This window comes from Vombatus ursinus, unplaced genomic scaffold (assembly GCF_900497805.2).
Source record: "Vombatus ursinus unplaced genomic scaffold, bare-nosed wombat genome assembly UNPS02010548.1, whole genome shotgun sequence".
Taxonomy (NCBI): Eukaryota; Metazoa; Chordata; class Mammalia; order Diprotodontia; family Vombatidae; genus Vombatus; species Vombatus ursinus.
In genome coordinates this window covers 12,192,468-12,212,581 of record NW_020950326.1, presented here as the reverse complement: position 1 = coordinate 12,212,581, position 20,114 = coordinate 12,192,468, and the positions used below count along the sequence as shown (strand labels likewise).

Genomic DNA, 20,114 nt, shown 5'->3' with positions numbered 1-20,114 from the left:
TGCTTTTATGGTAGGGCATGTAGAAATATCCAAATGTCCAATGCAAGGTTGAATATATAGATCTAGGATATAGATAGATGGATAGATACATCTATGATATATAAATGTAAAAGTCAATTTAAAAAAAAATGAACAATTAAGTCATTTCCAAATTTCTTTTAATGCCTCTTCCAGTCCTTTCTCCCTATGCTTTTTTTTCCCCCTCCATTCCTTGATTTTGATAAGGCCTTTGCTACAGGATGAGAAAATCAAAGGTTAGCCCTTTCCAGTTCATGAAAATATACTAGCTCCTAACCATCAGGTCATTAGGCATAGCATGCCAAACTAGAATTTCTCAAGAAAAGTATGGATATAAAAAAACTGAATGTGTATTTTCATATGAAAAGGGCTTATTTTAAATTCCTCTGAGAGAATGAATCACTTGGCCTAGAATCCTGATTTCCACCAAAATGACAGTAAGATTTGAGCAAAAGTGCAAGATTAAAGAAGTAGAAAACACTGTGAAAAGAAGAATATATATGATCTGTGCTAAGAAGGGACCTCAGAGATGCTTAGTTAACCCCACACCATTCAAAGATTACTCATGTACCAGCTGCATCCCAAGGGCATATAAAGGGATTCCTTACACATTCAGAGATTGCTTTATGCAGGGATTTCAATTGTCTGACACACAGTTAGGAGACAAAATATAGGTCAAAAAAGATTTATGAGGGGTAAAAAGTCCAGGAACTGAAGTTCATATATAGGAAAACAACTAAATCCCTAAATAGACCCGGAGTCTATCGAGTCATGACCAACACACAATTCCAGGAAGGGTGGGGGAAGGAGGGAGAAAATTTGGAACTCAAAATTTTATAAAAAATGAATCTTAAAGAGGCAGCTAGCTGGCGCAGTGGACAGAGTTCCGACCTTGGAGTCAGGAGGACCTGAGTTCAAATCCAGACTCAGACACTTAACACTTACTAGCTGTGTGACCCTGGGCAAGTCACTTAACCCTGATTGCCTTGCCCCCCCCCAAAAAAAATCTTAAAAATATTGTCTTTACATGTAATTGGAAAAATAAAATACTATTTAAAAATAAAAATAAAAAAAAATATTCCTTACCCCTCTCAAGTTTGATGCTCAAAGAAAGAAACTTCAGTTACTTAGAAAATTAATGTATTAGAACTCTTTCTTCCCCATGATATCAACTAAATGACAAGATATATAGATTAAATTTGGAATGTATCATTCAGATGACATTGACACTATTTTTTCCCAGTGATTTTCAAAGCATTCTAATGGTCTTTGTTTTATAGACTAAGTTGGAATATAAGATTCTTAACTACTAAGATCATAGTCCCCCCCACTTCCCTTTTATAACTCACTGAACTCAATTTATCTAGAAATGAATTAAGTAAATGCTTTTTATTGATATTGATTGCCTTTTAAATAATAATAGCTTGCATTTACATAGCACTTTAAGGATTCCAAAGTGCTTATACATGTTGACTCATTTTATCTTCATAACAATGGGGGGTAAGGTAGTTGAGATTATTGTACCTCTTTGATGGATTAGGTAATTGACACACAGAAAGATGATTTACCCAGGGTTATACAGATAGTAAATATCTAAGTCAGGATTTAAATCCAGGTCTTCCTGATTCCAGTTTCTGCATTCTAGCTACTGAACCACCAAGTACACTACAAAGCATGGCTATATACAATCCATGGAACAAAATTTTCAAAATATATTTTTCAGAGCCACAAATGAATAATAAACAGAGAACAGTTGTTTAAAATTTCATCCCCAACTGAAAAGAAAAGTTGTGATAAGATCTTCTCTCAGAATATCACATGAGGTTTTTCATCCTCCTGGAATGCACCAGTTACATTGCACCCCAAATAACATTAGAGGCTAGACAAAACTCCCTAGCATAGACAGGACAAGCAAATTAAGGATCTTCTTTGCAAAACAAATGCCTGAAGACACCCAGGTGAAATGATGGCTAAAAGGGGATGTGATGGAAATCGACAAAATTACCAAGGATGAGCAGATGGTGAATGAGGATTCAAGAATATCAGAATGCTAGAAATTATATTAAACTTGAAATGAAGTATTTTTAGGACAAATTAAATCATAAGTAAAATGTTAGGGAATAGTACATTTATAGAACTGATTATTTCCAATAGGTAGTACCAGCTGAAAATTTAAATAGGTTCTATACCCAAATAATCAAAAAATCTTACATCTAGAGAATAACCAATATGGGAGATTCCCCTTCACTAAACAATGACTTAGCAAATAAATCACTAGGGATTTGCTTAGAGCACACAGAGGTTAAGTCATTTGCTCAGGCTTATTCAGTTGAGGGAGCTAGGTAGTCAAGAGAGGTAGGCAGCATACACTTGCATGAACTGAGATAAAACCTTGCCCCAGAAACTTACTAACTGTGTGACCCTGGGTAAGAAATTTCGTCTCTCTTGCCCTCAATTTCCTCATCTGTAAAATGGATATAATAATAGCACCTATCTCTCAGGGTGGTTATGAGGATCAAATATAAAATGATTTGCAAAATGTAAAGAGCTCAATAAATGTACCAGATAGTAAGATAGTAGGAGGAGGAGGAGGAGGAGGAGTAATGGTAGTAGAATTGATATTTTAACTCAGATATTCTTGACTTGAAGCCCAGAGTTTTATGCACTATAGCCAAACCGACAGTACAAATGAGTTAAATAGAAGCAATACATCAAATAATTTTGATAACAGATTAAGAGAAATGTGGGGTGAGGGAGGAAATATCTAAGGTCTATGTTAATTTAAAAGAAGAAAACTATAATCTTGATCATAACTACTCTCCTTCCCCCTAAAATTCCCCCCCTCCCCTCCCCCCCCAAAGTTTCTCAAGACTTGGTCCAGAAATCAATTCTCACACTCTCATGCATTTTCTACTTATCTCCTTTACTGACTCCTCATCTATTTTCAAAACTAGTCAGTTCCCTCGATTCTTAAAAAAAGTCATTTTAACTAATCTACTCACTGCACCATTTCCCCTTCATCATCAAACTTCTTGAAAAAAAGGTGTTTATATCTGACATCTCCACTTACTACTACTATTGTCTCCGTATCCCCTGTAGTCTCATTTCCAATCCCACCACTCCAATAAAAAAGGTTATCTCAAATATCATCAGCTATCACCTAAAAACCTAACCCCAATTTTTATCATCATTGACTCCTCTTCTTCATTTAACACTGCTGATCATACCTAATGATCATACTCCCTCCTAACCCTAGTTACAGAACCTCCTGGTTCTCCTACATCCTAGAATCAAATAATTTTAGAGTTGTAATGGATCCCAGCGGCCACTTAGGACAACCCATACCTGCAAAAATAATCCCTACAACATAATCTAGTAAGAGATCATTCAGCATCTGCTGCAAGACCTACAATCATAGGGAATTAATTTCTCCCTCCTCTAACTCAGTTCTTTCAACTTTTGCATAATCTAATCAATAGGAAGTTTTCTTTTAGATCAGGTCTAAGTTTATCTCACTTTAGCTTCCACAAATTGATTGTGCTAAACACATGGTGGTTCAAAAAGAACAATGTTAGCCACTTCTCTTCTACCACACATGACAATTCACCAGATACTTGAAGATAGTTATCAGGCACCCCCTCTACACTTAATATCTCCTAAGACAAGGACTTAAGAACTTTCACACTGTCTGCTGTCACTCTCTCATAGGCTAAAGCTTATTGCTTTTTTTTTTTTTTGCATTCTCTAGTTACTCATCCTTCTTCTGGTTTATGTTTAACAAGAATCTATCCTAGTTCAGTCAGTATGGAAGGAAATAAACATTTACATAGCACTTACTGCTCACAAGACCCCATGCTAATACTTCACAAATACTGTATTATTTGATCTTCACAACAACTATAGAAGATAGATGTTGTTGTTATCCTCATTTTACAGTTGAGGTAACAGAGGCAGGTAGAGGTTAAGTGACTTGCCCAGGGTCATACAACTAATGTCTGAGGCTGGATTCAAACCAAGGTCTTCCTGACTTAGTTACCACTCATCCATCTTAATGTTATTTTTTACTTTTCTCTTTCCTTCACCACTTAAATTCAACCAGGTGCCAAACCTTATTGAGCCTAACTTCAAAATATCTCATATGATCCCTCTCCTGTATAGACACCACTCTAATACAGACCCCTTTTTACCAACATCCAAAATTATTGGAATAACCTCCTGACAGACCTCTCCCTATGATACACTCCTGCCAATCTATTCTTCATTCTCACAGTAATTTGGCATTTCTTGGTCCATCATTATTTTATCAGGACTTTACCCTTGCTTTAGATATACTCCCCTTTCTTTCAAATTTAACTTATTAGTGGAATAATTCAATTCTACTCTTGACTCCTTGCCCTTTCACTTTTGATGTCTCGCTAAATCCCTGATATGAACTATATCCAACATCTGTGTTCTCTTGTCAGGAGATGTTGAACTGGGGTGGTGGAAGTTGTACAACTATCTTGACTAAATATATCATAAATTTGTGTTATTTAATCTTATCTAAACCTTTATAATCCTTTTTGCTATCATTGTTGTGTTGACATAGTCAAGTCCGACGATGTGTGAACCCATTTGGGGTTTTCTTAGCAGAGATATTGGCAAAAAGAATCAACTGACTTGCCCAGGGTCACACAGCTAGTAAGTGTCTGAGGTCACGTTTGAACTCAGGTCCTTGACTCCAGGGCCAGTACTCCATCCACTGTGCCATTTTTACTCTTCCTTAATTGGTTATCCCTTCTCTGGTCCAAATCTTCTCTTCTATTGTCAAGCCTCAAACAACATGACCTCCCCCAAAATATCAGCTGAGTTTTTTGCCTCATATTTTATCTGGGATCATTTCTTCCCTCTTCCTCATCTCACAATTCCTTGATATGCCCCTCTATCACAGAGGTTATTAACTGTATTTTGTATCATGGCTGTCTGTGGCAGCACGGCGAAACTTACTTACCCCTTCTCAGAACAGTGTTTTTAAATAATTGAAGGAAATGATAAATTTCAATTAGAAGTTACTAAAAAATAAATATTTTCCCCACCCAAATTCATGAACCATCTGAATTCCCAAGTTAAGAATACCTACACTATCAATTCCTAACTTCTTCTAGTTTCTGATGAAAAGGTGGCCCCTCTTCTCGCAAAGACCAACCCCTCCACATGTACCCTTAATCCCATTCTCCCCACTTTCTTTAGTGAATTGACTTTTCTCTATTATCATCTAGTCTCTCTATAATCAGCAATCTTTCTCTCTCTACTTATTCTTTCGCTGCTTCCTACAAATATTTCTGTGTATTTCCTCATTCCCTAAAAAAAAAAAAGCCTTCACTAAGTCTTACTATTCTTGCTATTAGCCTATATTTCTCTTCCTCTTCTCAACCATACTCCTTAAAAAACCCATCTATTCTCTGGATTTCACATTTCCTTTCACTCCCTTCCTAATCTGTTGAAGACAGACTGCTGACCTCATCACTGTTGAAATAGCTCTGTCTCAAGTAACCAACATTCTAATCACTAACACAAATAGCCTCATATTCTATGATCTTTGTATTGCATTTAACAATATTGACTGCTCTCTCCTTCTGAATGCTTTGTCCTATCTGAGTTTTCACAGTAACATTTTCTCTTGATTCTCGTTCCTCTTATTCGTCTCCTTGGATACATACACCCATGTCATTTCTGCTAACTATGGGTGTACTCCAAGATTCTATGCTGAGTCCTTTTCTCTTTTTTCTCTATACGCTTGGTGACCTCATCAGGTCCCAGATGCAGATAGCATCTTTCTTCATGTATCCTTTATAGTTAACTTTGGTATTTATAATAGTCAAAATTACTTACTTGTTCAAAGTCATTCTTAAAATAATATTGCTGTTACTGTACACAATATTCTCTTGGTTCTTCTCATTTCATCTTCATTATTTTGTTCCATCCCATTTCCTCCAACAGATTGACCCCTCTGTCATCTTTACTCTTTTACTTATTTTCAAACTCTCTCTACTGGCTCCTTTCCTACAAACATTCCCATGACTCTCTTATCCTGAAAAAAAAATCACCTGATCCTTCCATCCCTGATACCTACTATCCTATATGTAACTAAATATTCATTGTAGCTTTGTAGCTATATGTACTTTGTAGCTAAACTTCTTAAAAAGGTCATTTACATTAAATACCTCCAATTTTTCTCCTTATACTTTCTCCCTAACACCTATTTGACCACTCCTCTGTGTCCTTTGCTGGATCATCCTCCACATCATGTTCTCTAACTATGGGTGTCCCTCAGAGTTCTGTCTTGGGCCCTCTTCTTTTCTCCCTCTATACTATTTCATTCAGTGATTTTATCAGTTCTTATTCATGTAATTACCATTTCTAGGATGATAATTTTCAAATATACTCTTCCTGTCTCAGTCTCTCTGCTGACCTCCAATCTCACATCTCCAATTGCCTTTCAGACATTTTGAACTGGATGTCCAGTAGACATCTTAAACTCATCATGTCCAAAAGAAAACATTATCTTTCTTCCTAAACATTTCCCATCTTCTACTTTCTCTATTACCAGAGAGTGCAACACTATTCTCCCAGTCCTTCAGGTTTAATATCTAGGAGTCATCATGGATTCCTCAATATCTCTCACTTCTTTCATAGCCAGTCTGATACCATGACTGGTCTATTTCACCTTTGCAACATCTCTTGTATATGCCTTCTTCTGTAATCTGATACTCCCACCATTCCAGTGCAGTCCCTCTTCATCTCATGCCTTGATTATTAGCAATAGGTTGCTATTGGTTCTGCCTGCCTCAAGTCTCTGCCACACTCCTATCTATCCATTCAGTTATTAAAGTGATTGTTCTAAAATAAAGGTCCAATCACATCACCACCACCACCACCCCACTCAACAAACTCCAGTGGCTTCCTATTGTCTCCAGAAGCAAATACAAAATCTTCTTCGGCATTCAAAGTGCTTCATAACCTAGCTCCCTCCTACTTTTCCTGTCTTCTTACATCTTACTTCCTGCCACTTACTCTTCAATTCAGTGACACTGGCTTTCTGGCAGTTCCATGAACAAAACACTCCTTCTCTCAGCTCTGGACCTTCCCTCTGGCTGCCCCCAATTCCTGGAATGATCACCGAACTCTGCAACTACTGAATTCTTTTAGGTCTCCACTAAAATCTCACCTTCTGTAGAAAGCCTTCCCCAAGCCCTCTTAATTCCAATGTCTTCCCTCTACTAATTATTTCCTATATATCTTGTACATAACTTGCTTTGCCTATATTTGTGTGCACGTTGTCTGCCCCATTTTTCAAATTGTAAGCTCCTTGAGGGCAGGGACTGTCTTTTACCTCATTTTGTATCCTGAGAGTTTTAGCACAGTGTCTGGAAAATAGTAAGTACTTAATAAATGTTTTATTGATTAATTGGTTGATAATTCACATCCTCCTTACCTCTCACCTGGACTACCAAAATAGCCTCTTACATGGCTTTCATATTTTAAGTCTTTCTTCACTTCAATCTATCCTCCACACATGCCACTAAATTGATTTTGCTTAAGAACAGGTCTTAAGAACGGGTCTTAAGAACATGTGACTACCTTATTCAATAAACTCTAGTGACTCCATGATGCCTCCAGTTAGTATAAATTCTTCTGTTTGAAGTTTAAATCTCTTCACACCTTGGTCCTTTTCTACCTTTTCAATCTTCTTACACTTAACTCCTCCTCTTTAGATTCTTCACTGTTGTACCCATAGCATTCCATCTACTCTCTGTGTGCCCTTGTACTGACTCTCCCCCATTCTTGGAATTCATTCCCTCTTTATCTTTGACTCTTGGAATTGCTAGTTTCCTTCAAAATTTCACTTAAATCCTACCTTCTACATGATTCTTTTCCTGGTATTTCCCAGATGCTACAACTCTACTTCCAAAACAAAACAAAAAAAAACTGCTTTGTATTCACTTTGCATATATTTTAAATATACTTATGTGTATACATGTTATCTCCCATTAGAATATAATCTGCTTGGGGGTAAGGAATAAATTTCACTTTTTCATTGTGATTCCTGGGACACAAAGCACTTAATAAATGTTTATGACATACTGATTAATCCCTCTGCTTCTTTTCTCTTGTAGTTCCAACTTGCTCTCTGAATCACAACCAGACTAAACTTCCTTATTTGTAGAACTGAACATAGCTCTCCTTTGCACTAAACACTTCAGTGTTTCCCCATTATCTCCAGGATAAAAGTTCAAATTCCTTAAACTGGAAGATAAGTGGCCCAAAGGATGGAGCACTGGGCCTACAGTCAGGAATAACCCAGTATAAATCCAGCCTCCGATACTTACTAGCTGTGTGATCCTGGGCAAATCATTTAACCTCTGTTTGTCCAGTTTCCTCAACCACAAAATGGGGATAATAATAGTACCTACCTCTCACAGTTGTTGTGAGGATCCATTGCATTAATATTTGTAAGGCACTTACCATAGTGGCTAGCACATAGTAGGAACTTGATAATTGTTTCTTTCATTTTTTCCTTTCATTTAAGGTGCTCCACAGGGACATACCAGCCTCTTTCCAGCTTTATCTTCCACTGCTTACTTCCATAGATAATCTTAACAGACTGATTCACTGACCACAGTACAATCGCTGCGCTTTCACATGTGTTTGCCATTTTTCTCACTGATTGCTATTTCTACCTCTCCCTTCATAGCCCATAAACATATATTAAATTCCAAACTATCCTTTAAAGTCTACCTCATATGTTACCTCCTCCAGAAACCTTCCCTGCATCAACAATCTGCCTTAATAAGTAATGAAACTTCCTCCTTTTTGGAACTCAAAAGCAATTCACTAACATTGCTCTTAGGCACTTTTTGTGTATTATCTTGCATTGTAGATACTGATACTGTAGTTACTTGCCTACCTTTATACCATACCTGCCTTTTGCATTGTAAACTCCGTAAAGGCAGAGACTAAGTCATGTAAACCTTTTTAATCTCCCCCAGGAGGCAAATTCAGAATGCTTTACATATAGCAGTATCTTAAAAATTACTTGTGGACTTTAATACAATAGAATTGATGATTGTGTACTCCAACACATTCTTTGATATACCCAGAAGCAACAGAATCGTGGGCTGGATAAATTGTGATGGTGAATGCTGACATTCACTGCTGGGTTTTCATATGGCCAGAGCGATGCATTCCTGGGTTAGGATACTGAGAGGCAGAATCATTTTATAGGAGCATCAAAGCATTAGAAGTCAGCATTCCAGTGTATACTCTACAGTATAGTAAATATGCCACATTCCATTGTAATGAATCCCAGTATTTAGTTCCTAAAATATGCTAAACTGAAAAACAGTGAAATAACTCTACATTGACTTGGAAAGGACAACACTAAAAGCTTTGAATAGTTGTAGCAGCCACAATGACAAAAATAATACTACTCTGAATTTATGGAAACCTTTATAAACTTCAAAGAAATTTGACAGAAGTTATCACATGTGATCCAGTAAGACTTTTCAATATTTAGAGCCAGAAGGGATATTATGTAGTCATAATTATTCCCACTTGTTAAATGAGAAACATGAAGGGTTAAGTTAAATGATGTGCCCAAAGTCAGAAAGTGATAGATTTAGAGGCTTTCTAGACTGACCTCCTCATCTTATAGAGGAGGAAATCAAGGCCCAAAAGCAATAAATAGCTTACCATTTATTGATGGTAACCATCAGAGTCAGGATTGAAACCCAGGTCTTCTGACTTCATAGTCACTGCTCTTCTCACTGTATCATGTTGATTCTAAGAACCTACCACAAGAGTGATCAGCAGCATTAAGAATACGGGACATTTTCCTGACCTAATCCAGTCCTTCCATCCACACTGAGTAACTACACCTGGCAAGGCTGATTCTCCATTCACTTTTATGAGTGTGACTTGGATACTAAGTAATTCTAGGATGAATATTTCTCTTTCCTGGCCCCAAAGGCCTAAATGGACAACCAGCAATAGTCAAGCAAAGAAAGAGCTGAGATGCAGAGAACTTACTAGGGGTGTTCAGCAGACGAGATTTCTTGCAATGGTAAGCGGCCTCCTGCTCACAGTACTCTGCACTGTTGATTATCGCCTCCAGCTGCTCCATGCTGCTGTTGTAGTTAAAGTACATGACATAGGGCCTCTTGGGATGTGCCCCTCGCACTCGAGTGAGCTCTGTGTTGTTATGCTGCACGGCAGTCCAGATCTTATCCTCTGTTCAATGCAACACAACAGAAGGGGATGTTACAAAACAAAGCAGCAAGACAGCACAGGGCCCCAAGCAATAGCAATCAATCATTCATTCAATAAGTGTTTATTCATGAATTGCCTATGCTGTCACTCTGCCTCCAGCTCTCTGCTAGGGGATGTGGGGGAATATATGAAGAGGAAGACAAGTCTCTCCTGTCCTCCCAATCTTACCTCCATCCCTTTACAAACATACATCCAAAGGCTTGCTATGTACTGAGATGGCCAAGATTTATTCATAACACAGAAAATACTAGACAATTTAGCATCAAGTTAAACAGTTTGGGCTAGAAATGACATGCCATCAGAATTCAGAGAATGGAGAGTACATTAAAAAAAAAAAAGCTATTTTTGCCTACAATTCCTTTTTATTTAAAGTTGCGAAGGGAGTGTACAATGGCAAAAATTCCAAAGTGTGGACCATGAAATTGTAGCTTCTCAAAACTAGTGCTTTCTATGCTGCCCTCTAACTCCCCTCCATTGAAAACATGTTTTACAATATTCTAATGGAAAACAATAAAGTTTTTGAAAGAGATTTTTAATAATTTCTTTTAAATTACTTAGGCCAAGGAGGATAAGGCAGCAAAATGTGTTACTTTATAGCTCATCATGTTTAGCTACACAAACCTGGGCAAAATATTCCCCAAACTAAATTTCTAGTGCATATCACAAAATGAGTCCCCTGATTACATAACTGGAAATGACTACTTATTTTGGCTGGTTCACTGCTGAATGAAATTAGCGAACAAAAATGTGTCAGATAGACATTTTGTAACAAGGTCAAAGGGATTATGGCAACCTCAATCTTCCTCATGTTTCATTTCCAGTATTATCCTAAAGGTCAAAACATATGTTGAGCTGGCAGATGTGAGTTTCTAAGTTTGCTCTTTGCATTAAGTGTTTATCAGTATGCCCTTTGGCATATAGCAGCTTCAGGGAAGTACTACTTTTATAGAAATCAGGAACAGAGACCTCCATTTTCCCTTCAGGACTAGGAATATTTAACAATTCAATACATATTTATGGAACATCTACTATGGAACAATGGGTATGGATTTTTAGGTTACATAAAGAATAAGACAAAATGCCAATGAGATTTTTCCTTCAGAACAACTGCTATTGTACAATGTTTGCCTCTTGCATTCCTTAGTATAGGTATGCCTTCTATTTTGTGGAAAATGATTTCAGTGTTTTTTTAACTTAAAAAAAATCTGCTTGTTTCACATGTTTTGCTGCTCAAAATACTGTGATCTTTAAGTTTTGGGGGAATATGTATGACAGGTTATAATATATCCAAGAGGAGACAAATTGAGGACCTGGGGGGAAGGGGGAGGGTGGCCAATACAACCTTTCATACGTATTAATACAGCTGAAATAAGGTGATAATGAACATCAAAGGCAGCTTGAAAAGCAGAATTAAATTATAACAGGCCTACTTGTTACCCTAGTCTCTCCTGGTTTTCTTCCTACATATCTGACCTCTCTTTAATCTCCTTTGCTAGATCTTCATCTGGGTCATACCCACTAACCATGGGTGTCCCCCAGAGTCCTGGGCCCTCCTCTTTTCTCCCTCTGTAATATTTCATTTGGTAATTTCATCAGTTCATGAATTTGATCATCTTCTCTAGGCTAATGATTCTCAAATCTACTTACTGTGTCCTAACCTCCCTACTGGCCTCCAGTCTCACATCTCCAACTGCTTATTGAACATTTGGAACTGGATGTCCTGTATATATCTTCAGGTCAAGATGTCTAAAACTGAATTTGTTATCTTAGCCCTCCCCTCTTCCTAACTTCCCTATTACCATTAAAGGTATCACCAGCTTCTCAGTCATTCAGGCTTACAACATAGGTGGCACCCTCAACTCCTCACCCTTTATCATATCTCCATATCCAATTTGTGGCCAAGAGTTGCTGATTTCACTTTCTTAATATCTCTCACATATGTCCCCTTCTCTTCTCTGACTGCCACAACATTGGTATAGACCTTCATCTAGTCCTTATTCCTGGAATATTGCAATAGCCTGCTGGTTGGTCTCCTGGCTGGGAGTTTCTCCCCACACCAGTCCAGCCTCCACTCAGCTGTGAAAATTATCATCCTAAAGCTTAGGTCTGAGCATATCACCCCCTTACCCAATAAACTCCAGTAGCTTCCTATCACCTCCAAGATCAAATATAAAACCCTCTGTCATTCAAAACTCTTTATAACACAGACACACACACACACACACACACACGTGTATCTTTTTAATCTTCTTACACCTTATAATCCACCATATTCTCTGTGACCTAGCAATCCTTCCTCTCCTGTTCTTGCTTCTCCTCAAGCAACACACTCTGTTTCCTGACTGAGCATTATATCTGGTTATCCATCATACATAGAATACTTTCCCTACTCATCTCTACCCACTCATGATTTCCCTGGCTTCCTTCAAGTTCCAGCTAAAATTCCACCTTCTTCAGGAAGCCTTTCCTAATCACTCTTAATTCTATTATCTTTCCTTGATTATTTCCAATTTATCTTTTCTTTCACTTTTGTACATAGTTATTTATACATATACTCATACATAATTATTTGCATGGTGTCTCCATTATTAGACTGTAAGTCCCTTGAAAGTAGAGATTGTCCCTTATTTTTCTTTGTTTCCTCAGCACTTAGCATTATGCCTGATGCATAGTCGACACTTAAAAATGTTTATTGACTATTATTTTTATCTTTTTAGCTGCCATTCACAGATACCCAATCACTGCATTTCTTTTATATTCTGAAAGTGACTGGGGAAGATAACCAACCAGTATGCAAGTTGAATGGATGAAGGACATAGACTAGTCATAGGCTCATGACATTATAGATTTAAAGTTGTGAGAAATCTTAAAAACCATCAAGTCCAACACAAATGATTACACAAGTTTAGATTTCTTTTTCCAAGAAATTTGATGTCTTGTGACAGGTTGATCTCTGAGATGTTTTGGGGCACCAAAATAAGACATAAAACAAGGAAGGGTCTGATTATGAAAGGGAAATCTCTAATATCCAATGGTGGTATATAAAAAAAAAAGTCATTGTACTCACATCACTATCCCTCTCATCCTACTTTCCAAGCAAAGGAAAATCCCAAGTAATGTTAATAATTACTATTCTTCATAGATCTTTAGAGATAGAAGTTACCAGAGACATCATCCACTCTACTACCTTCATATTACAAATGAGCTAACTAGGCATCAAGGAAGGAAAATTAATTATAGAAACAATTTCTCAGAGATGGAAACCAGTCAATTGATAAAGCCCTTACTAGATACCAGACATTGTTCTAATTTCTGAGAAAACAAACAAACAAACAAACAAACAAAAACAAACAGCTCCTGCTCTCAAGGAACTTAAATCATAATCTAAGAAGAAATAGGTAAAGAGTTTGATAAACATAAAATTTATACAGAGTAGAAAGAAGACAGGTGTAGCTGGGAATAGAGGGTCAGGGAAGTAGCCTGAAAAAAGATCTCCTGCAGATAGGAGGATTTGCCTTATCTTTATGATTACAATTCATCCCTTTAATTATACATTTGAAAAATTTTCCAGGTTAAGTGGATTTTTCTATAAAGAATTCATCTGTTTCACCTTTTTAGAATCTAGGACATTTGCCAATTTCCAGTATCTTAGGGTTTAATACCTCACATATGTCCTAGGATTTTTCAAAGATCATTAACATTTATTTGGACATAACATCTACAAGTTGTTTATTACTTCCTCCCCTCTCCATTTTAATTTCAAGCTTAGGGTTTTGTATTTATATCTCTTCAATTTGGTCATGCTAAATTTGGCCCATTGTTCTGGGTCATTGTCACGACCTTTTGGAATTCTGATTTTGCCATCTAACGTATTAACATTAATGTATACTGTCATTAATGTATCCCACCTATTATACCTAGGGCTATCAGAATGCTGTGGCAGAGACTGAGCCTCACAAGCCTCATCACCATTGAATTGAATTAATCAAAACTCATATCCTATTACCAGGGAAAATTAAAATATAAAGTCCTTGTGGGCAAGGAATCTTTCCATTTTGACTTTACATTCCTAGTACTAAGCACAGTACCTGGCACCATAGTATGTGGTTTATAATGCTAATTGACTGATTTTTCACAGTTCCTGAATAACAAAATTCACCTACTTTTCAGGACTGACAATGTCACTAAACTGCTCAACAAGCTTTAATAATTTCCTCTTGCTTCTAGGATAAAATACATAGTACTCCTTTCACAAGTTGGCCCAAACTTATCTTTTAAGCTTGACTATATATATTACCTCCTCTAATTGATGCTTCATTCCAGCCAAGATGGCTTACTTTATGTTTCTGTTACATCATATCCCAACTACTGTTTTTCTGTCTTTTCTAGTCTCTCCCAAATGCCTGGAATGATCTTCCTCCTAACTTCCTATTCTTAGAAATTTTAGCTTCCTTCAAGTTTCCACTCAAGCATCATCTACTGAAAAAACAAACAAACGAACATACAAACAAAAAACAAAAAAAAAATCTTTCCTACCTGATTCTCCTAGTTCAAATTCATTCTCTTAGTTCAAGATCCTCCTTTCATCTACCAGTCATCTATCCATATATATACAACACAAACACTATACTATGTATACACATTATATATGTAATATACATTGTATCAATAATATGCACATTATATATATATATACACTAGATATGTAATGTTTATTTTTATATATTTTACATTTACTTATCTGTGTATATAATGTTTCTTTCCAAGAGAACATAAGCTCCTTGAGATCAGAAATAGCTTTGTTTTTGTTATTATTGTTGTTTGTTTGTGTGTTTGTTTGTTTTCTATCCCCAATGGCTAATACATAATAGGTACATAGGAAATGCTGGTTGAATGGTTGATTAATAACTTTGTTACTGAATAAAATCAGAACAAATGAGTATCATTATTGAAGAAGTATATTGCATTTAATATGATACAGTATAATGTGAATTTTATGTTTTGCTAGAATTTGACTATATCTACAATAATGATGATTCACACAGTTTTTACATTTTGGCTGGTTTTCATATTCTGTTTCAATTTCTAGATCTACCACATGGTTTTTCTAAAGTATGATATAAGCAAAGAAAGGATAAGCAGCATAACATAGTTGATAAAATGCTCAACTGGGACTCAAGAAGTACTAGATCCACATTTGTCTCCAAAACTTACTAGCCTGAAAACTATGGTTGAATAAATATTTCCTTTCATCTCTAAAGAAACAAGCAAATATCAAGACTGTTATGTGGTAACATACAAAAGAGTCATGATCTCTAACTGTTGTTGGAGATATCCAACATATTTCCAATAATCTTTTTTTTTTCTCAGATTGTATCTCCCTATCTTAGCCATGTTGAAAATGCAGGGGCCATTACTGAGTAACACAGGATCCTTGACCTGCTCCAATTCTAACCTGGGTCAGTTCACCCCTTTTTAGGTAACCTAGTGGTGCCCCTTCTCAGGACTGACAATATAAATGGTGAACTTAGTATGAGCTAAGTACTAACTTAGTATGATCAGCATAACACAGTGCCACTCTTAAGTCCTGAGCTCAAAGAGATCCACTAGATTCAGTCTCTCAGGCAATAGATCTTCCAGGTGTGGGTCACCATACCCAGGACATGTTTCTAGTAATCTTTAAGAGAAATACTGAAATTCTTCAAAAAGTCTCAAAACAAAACTTGTGTCATAGATTTAGAGTTGAAAGGGATCTCAGAAACCAACTAGTCTTCTCACAAATAAGAAACATAAAGTCTAGAGAGGTTCTCTGATTCTAAATACAGTGCCCTTTCCCTTTGTACCACTGTTTCAGTTTACTTATATAATATTAACAAGACACACACATTATGGAGTAAGGCTTTGGGCCTATATTGAATAGCATTTTAAATTTTACATTATTTCATTGAAGCCATATAACTATTCTGTGGGGCAGATACTGCAGGCATTACTATCTCCATTTTGCCAATGAGGAAGAGGTCTCATATGGGTTGTTACTCGCCTTTTGTCCTAGAGCAAATTAGTTTAGAGGCAAATCTTGAAAGCAGTTCTTTTTGACACCCTATCTAGGACTTTCTCCACTATGCTAGGCTACCTCGCCACCTCACCCCACCCCCATACACACATCTTTTAGCTACTTCACATCTTAGAAAAAGTATGACAATTTTAGAAAATGGAATACATTACAAAATCAAATCCAAATGTCAAAAATTTATGAATCACCACTGTAGGTGTAGTCAAACTGCAAAATATAAATTTCACATTATACCATATATTGTACTGTGGGGGACAGAGTTCTTCAACATTGATATCCTTCATATTAGATTTCATTCATGTAATCAATAATTCAACCAACATTTCTTTAATATCTACTCTGTGTTAGACATTGTAGGATAAAAAAAGCAAAATAATGAAGCAATATCTGCCCTCAAGGAGGTTACATACCATTCAAGGGAGATAACATGTCCATAACTAAATAGATACCTAGTAATTCGCTTGGAAGGGGAGAGATGGAGGACAAAAACAACTGAGGCGTAGTATATGGGCAGTGACCTTGAGCTGAAACTTGAAGGAAGCTAGGAATATTAAGAATCTCAGTTGATGAGGGAGCGCTTTTCAGCAACAGAGGTCAGCCTATGCAAAGGCACAGTGAGACGAGATGGTATTTTGTGTATAGGGAAATAGATGAGTTGCTTAGAATATAATACGCCATAGAATAGAAATCAGATCTGGAGCTAGAAGGGACATTAGAGGTCATCTAGCCCAACCTTCCCTCTGATACTGAATGAGAAACTTGGACACGTAGGTGATTTATCCAAGGTCATACAACACAGACTAGATACAAACTGAAGTCTTGTGACAACAAAATCATTATTATTTTCATTGTACCAAACTATGAAGGAAAGATATGTCCAATATGCCTCGATCGGTAGCCTGGGCACAAATCGGGCAGTGTTTCAGATGGCAAAAGCACGTGACTTTTACTCAAGAAGCAAAAAAGAACAGAGAATGACTTGACCATACCTGGGCTTTAAGGTTATCAGTTTGACAGTTGTGTTGAATCTGAATTGGAGAGCATAGAGAATTGAAATGGGGAAATCAATTTAGATGTAATTTTCAATAGTCCAAAGTAGAAGTGGTGATGGCCTGAGTTAGAGTGGAAGCTTATGGGTAGAGAGAAGGGGATAGATGCCAAAGATTTTATAGAGGTATTTTTGATAAGAATTTATAACTGCTTGGATATGAAGGGAGAGGGAAAGGGTAAAATCAAGGATGACTTCTTAACCTCATGTTCAACTGATACAGTTGTAATGTATCCTAAGAAACTCTAAATTTTGCTGTTAGTGTATTCATTCATTTATTCACTCATTCTCTCATCCATTCATGCCAGCATTCATGCATACATGCATGTGTTCATTATGTCAAAATTATATTCATTTTCTAGGATGAAAGACAGGGAAGATCTGTCTAAAAAACCATCATTCATTTTAGAGCTAATGACAGTTTTCCAGTGCTGTCTTCTAGGCCCCAAGGATGAATTAGAGCTTTAATAATCCAAATATTGGCAGTTTTTTGATATATGCAATATAAATAAGATATAAAGGAACAATTAAATGTTCCAAAATGCTATCCACAATTCACTTAATAGGCATCACTAACCCTTGTTACAAACACAGCAGGCAATAGATGAGAGAGGGGAAGGTTGACTGAAGTGTTCCTAACAGACTTCTCTTTCAAAGTTGCCCCTTGTCCTCTGTTATTTTTCTCCTGGGAGCTTCCAGTGTACAGATAGAAAAATGAAACTGGTAATTGGATACTATTTTCTTCCTTTCACATGCTTTCTATCCAGTCCCAGTAGGCTATAGGGTAGGATAGCTATAACTTGCCTTAATGACTTGCTTCATGGAGGTGAATGAAGCCCAAGCCAGTGGCATGTTGTCTGGTATCCCCTAGTACTCAATCTTTAATATACAGGGCAGAGCCAAGATGGTAGTGTAAAGGCAGGGACTTGCCTGACCTCTCCCTCAAATACCTTAAATAATTACTCTAAACAAATTATAGAGTGGCAGAACCCACAAAAAAGATGCAGTGAAACAATTTTGCAGCCAAAGACAACTTAGAAGGTCTGTTGCACCAGGGTGAAAGAATTCAATCCAGCACAGGCTGTACCAGTGCAGACAGGGCCCCAGTAAACCAGGAGCAGGACTCAGGATAACTGAATCAGTGGCAGCAGTGGCAGTTTACAGATCTCTCAGTCCACCTACAGTAAATGCATTGGACAATGGATGATAAGGAGATTTATTGCGGTCCCTTTACTGTTACCAGGGGCAAGACTCTGTTACACTGACTATACTTGCATCTGGGTCGAAGTCATGGGTCTTAGTCCCAGGGCAAGGAGGAGCACTAGCAGAGCAGAGCTTATGGCCACAGGAGAGCAGGAACCCTGGTCACAGTTCCAAGGTTGAAGAAAAAAAGAGCTTGTGGCCACTCAAAACCAGTGCACACGATAGGAAAGTAGTAAACACATCTCTCCCTAGATCTTACCACCTTGAAAGAGCCAAAAACTTACAGATCCCCAAAATTACCTCTGAAAACTACTGCATAAAAAACCTGAAGCTTGGGTTAGTGACTCCCTCCACTTGAGAAGCAGAGCCCTACTTTAGCATAGAGTTAAAAGTCAAGAAATAGGTTAGAAAATAAGCAAACAACAGGAAAAAATTCTGACCATACAGTTACTATGGTAACAAGGAAGATCAAAACACACACTCAGAAGAAGGCAATGAAGGCAAAATTCCCACATCCAAAGCCACAAAGAAAAATATGAATTGGTCTTGGATCATAGAAAAGCTCAAAAAAAATTTTAAAAATCAAATAAGGGGGCAACTAGGTGGCACAGTAGATAGAGTACTGGCCCTGGAGTCAGGAGGACCTGAGTTCAAATCCAGCCTCAGACACTTGACACTTACTAGCTGTGTGACCCTGAGCAAGTCACTTAATCCCATTGCCTAGCCAAAAAAAAAATCAAGTAAGAAAGGTAGAGGAAAAACTGGGAAGAGAAATGAGAATGATTTAAGAAAACCATGAAAAAAAAACAACCAATATCTTGGTAAAGGAGGAACAAAAAAATACTGAAGAAAATAACACCGTAAAAAACAGAATAGGCCAGATGTTAACAGAGGCAGAAAAATCCAATGAAGAAAATAATTCCTTGAAAAGAAGAATTGGAAATGGAAAAATGATATACAAAAATTCATTGAAGAGAACTCCTTAAAAAGTAGAATTGGCCAAATGGAAAAGGAAGTACAAAAGCTCATTGGAGAAAATACTTCCTTAAAACATAGAATTGGGCAAATGGGAGCTAATGAATTTATGAGACATCAAGAAACAATGAAACAAAATCAAAAGAATGAAAAAAATAGAAGAAAATGTGAAATATATCATTGGAAAACAACTGACCTGGAAAATAGATACAGGAGAGATAATTTAAGAATCACTGGACTACCTGAAAGTTATGATAAAAAAAGAGCCTCGACACCATCGTTCAAGAAATTATTAGGAACTGCCCTGACATTCTAGAGCCAGAGCATAAAATAGATAGAAAGAATTTACCAATCACCTCCTCCAAAAGATCCCAAAATGAAAACACCAAGGAATATTGTGGCCAAATTCCAGAGCTTCCAGATCAAGGAGAAAATACTGAAAGCAACCATAAAGAAACAATTCAAATATCATGAAACCACAGTCAGGAT

The 20,114-nt window shown here is 36.9% G+C and overlaps 1 protein-coding gene across 1 annotated transcript in view; it reads right to left on the bottom strand.

Moving 5' to 3' along the window:
- CNTNAP5 (contactin associated protein like 5) overlaps window positions 1-20,114 on the bottom strand; it is an 880,169-nt gene that overhangs the window by 296,565 nt on the left and 563,490 nt on the right. The window contains exon 13 of the mRNA XM_027854715.1: window positions 10,087-10,287. Within this exon, the coding sequence (XP_027710516.1) occupies window positions 10,087-10,287 (201 nt within the window). The remainder of the gene's footprint in view (window positions 1-10,086; window positions 10,288-20,114) is intronic.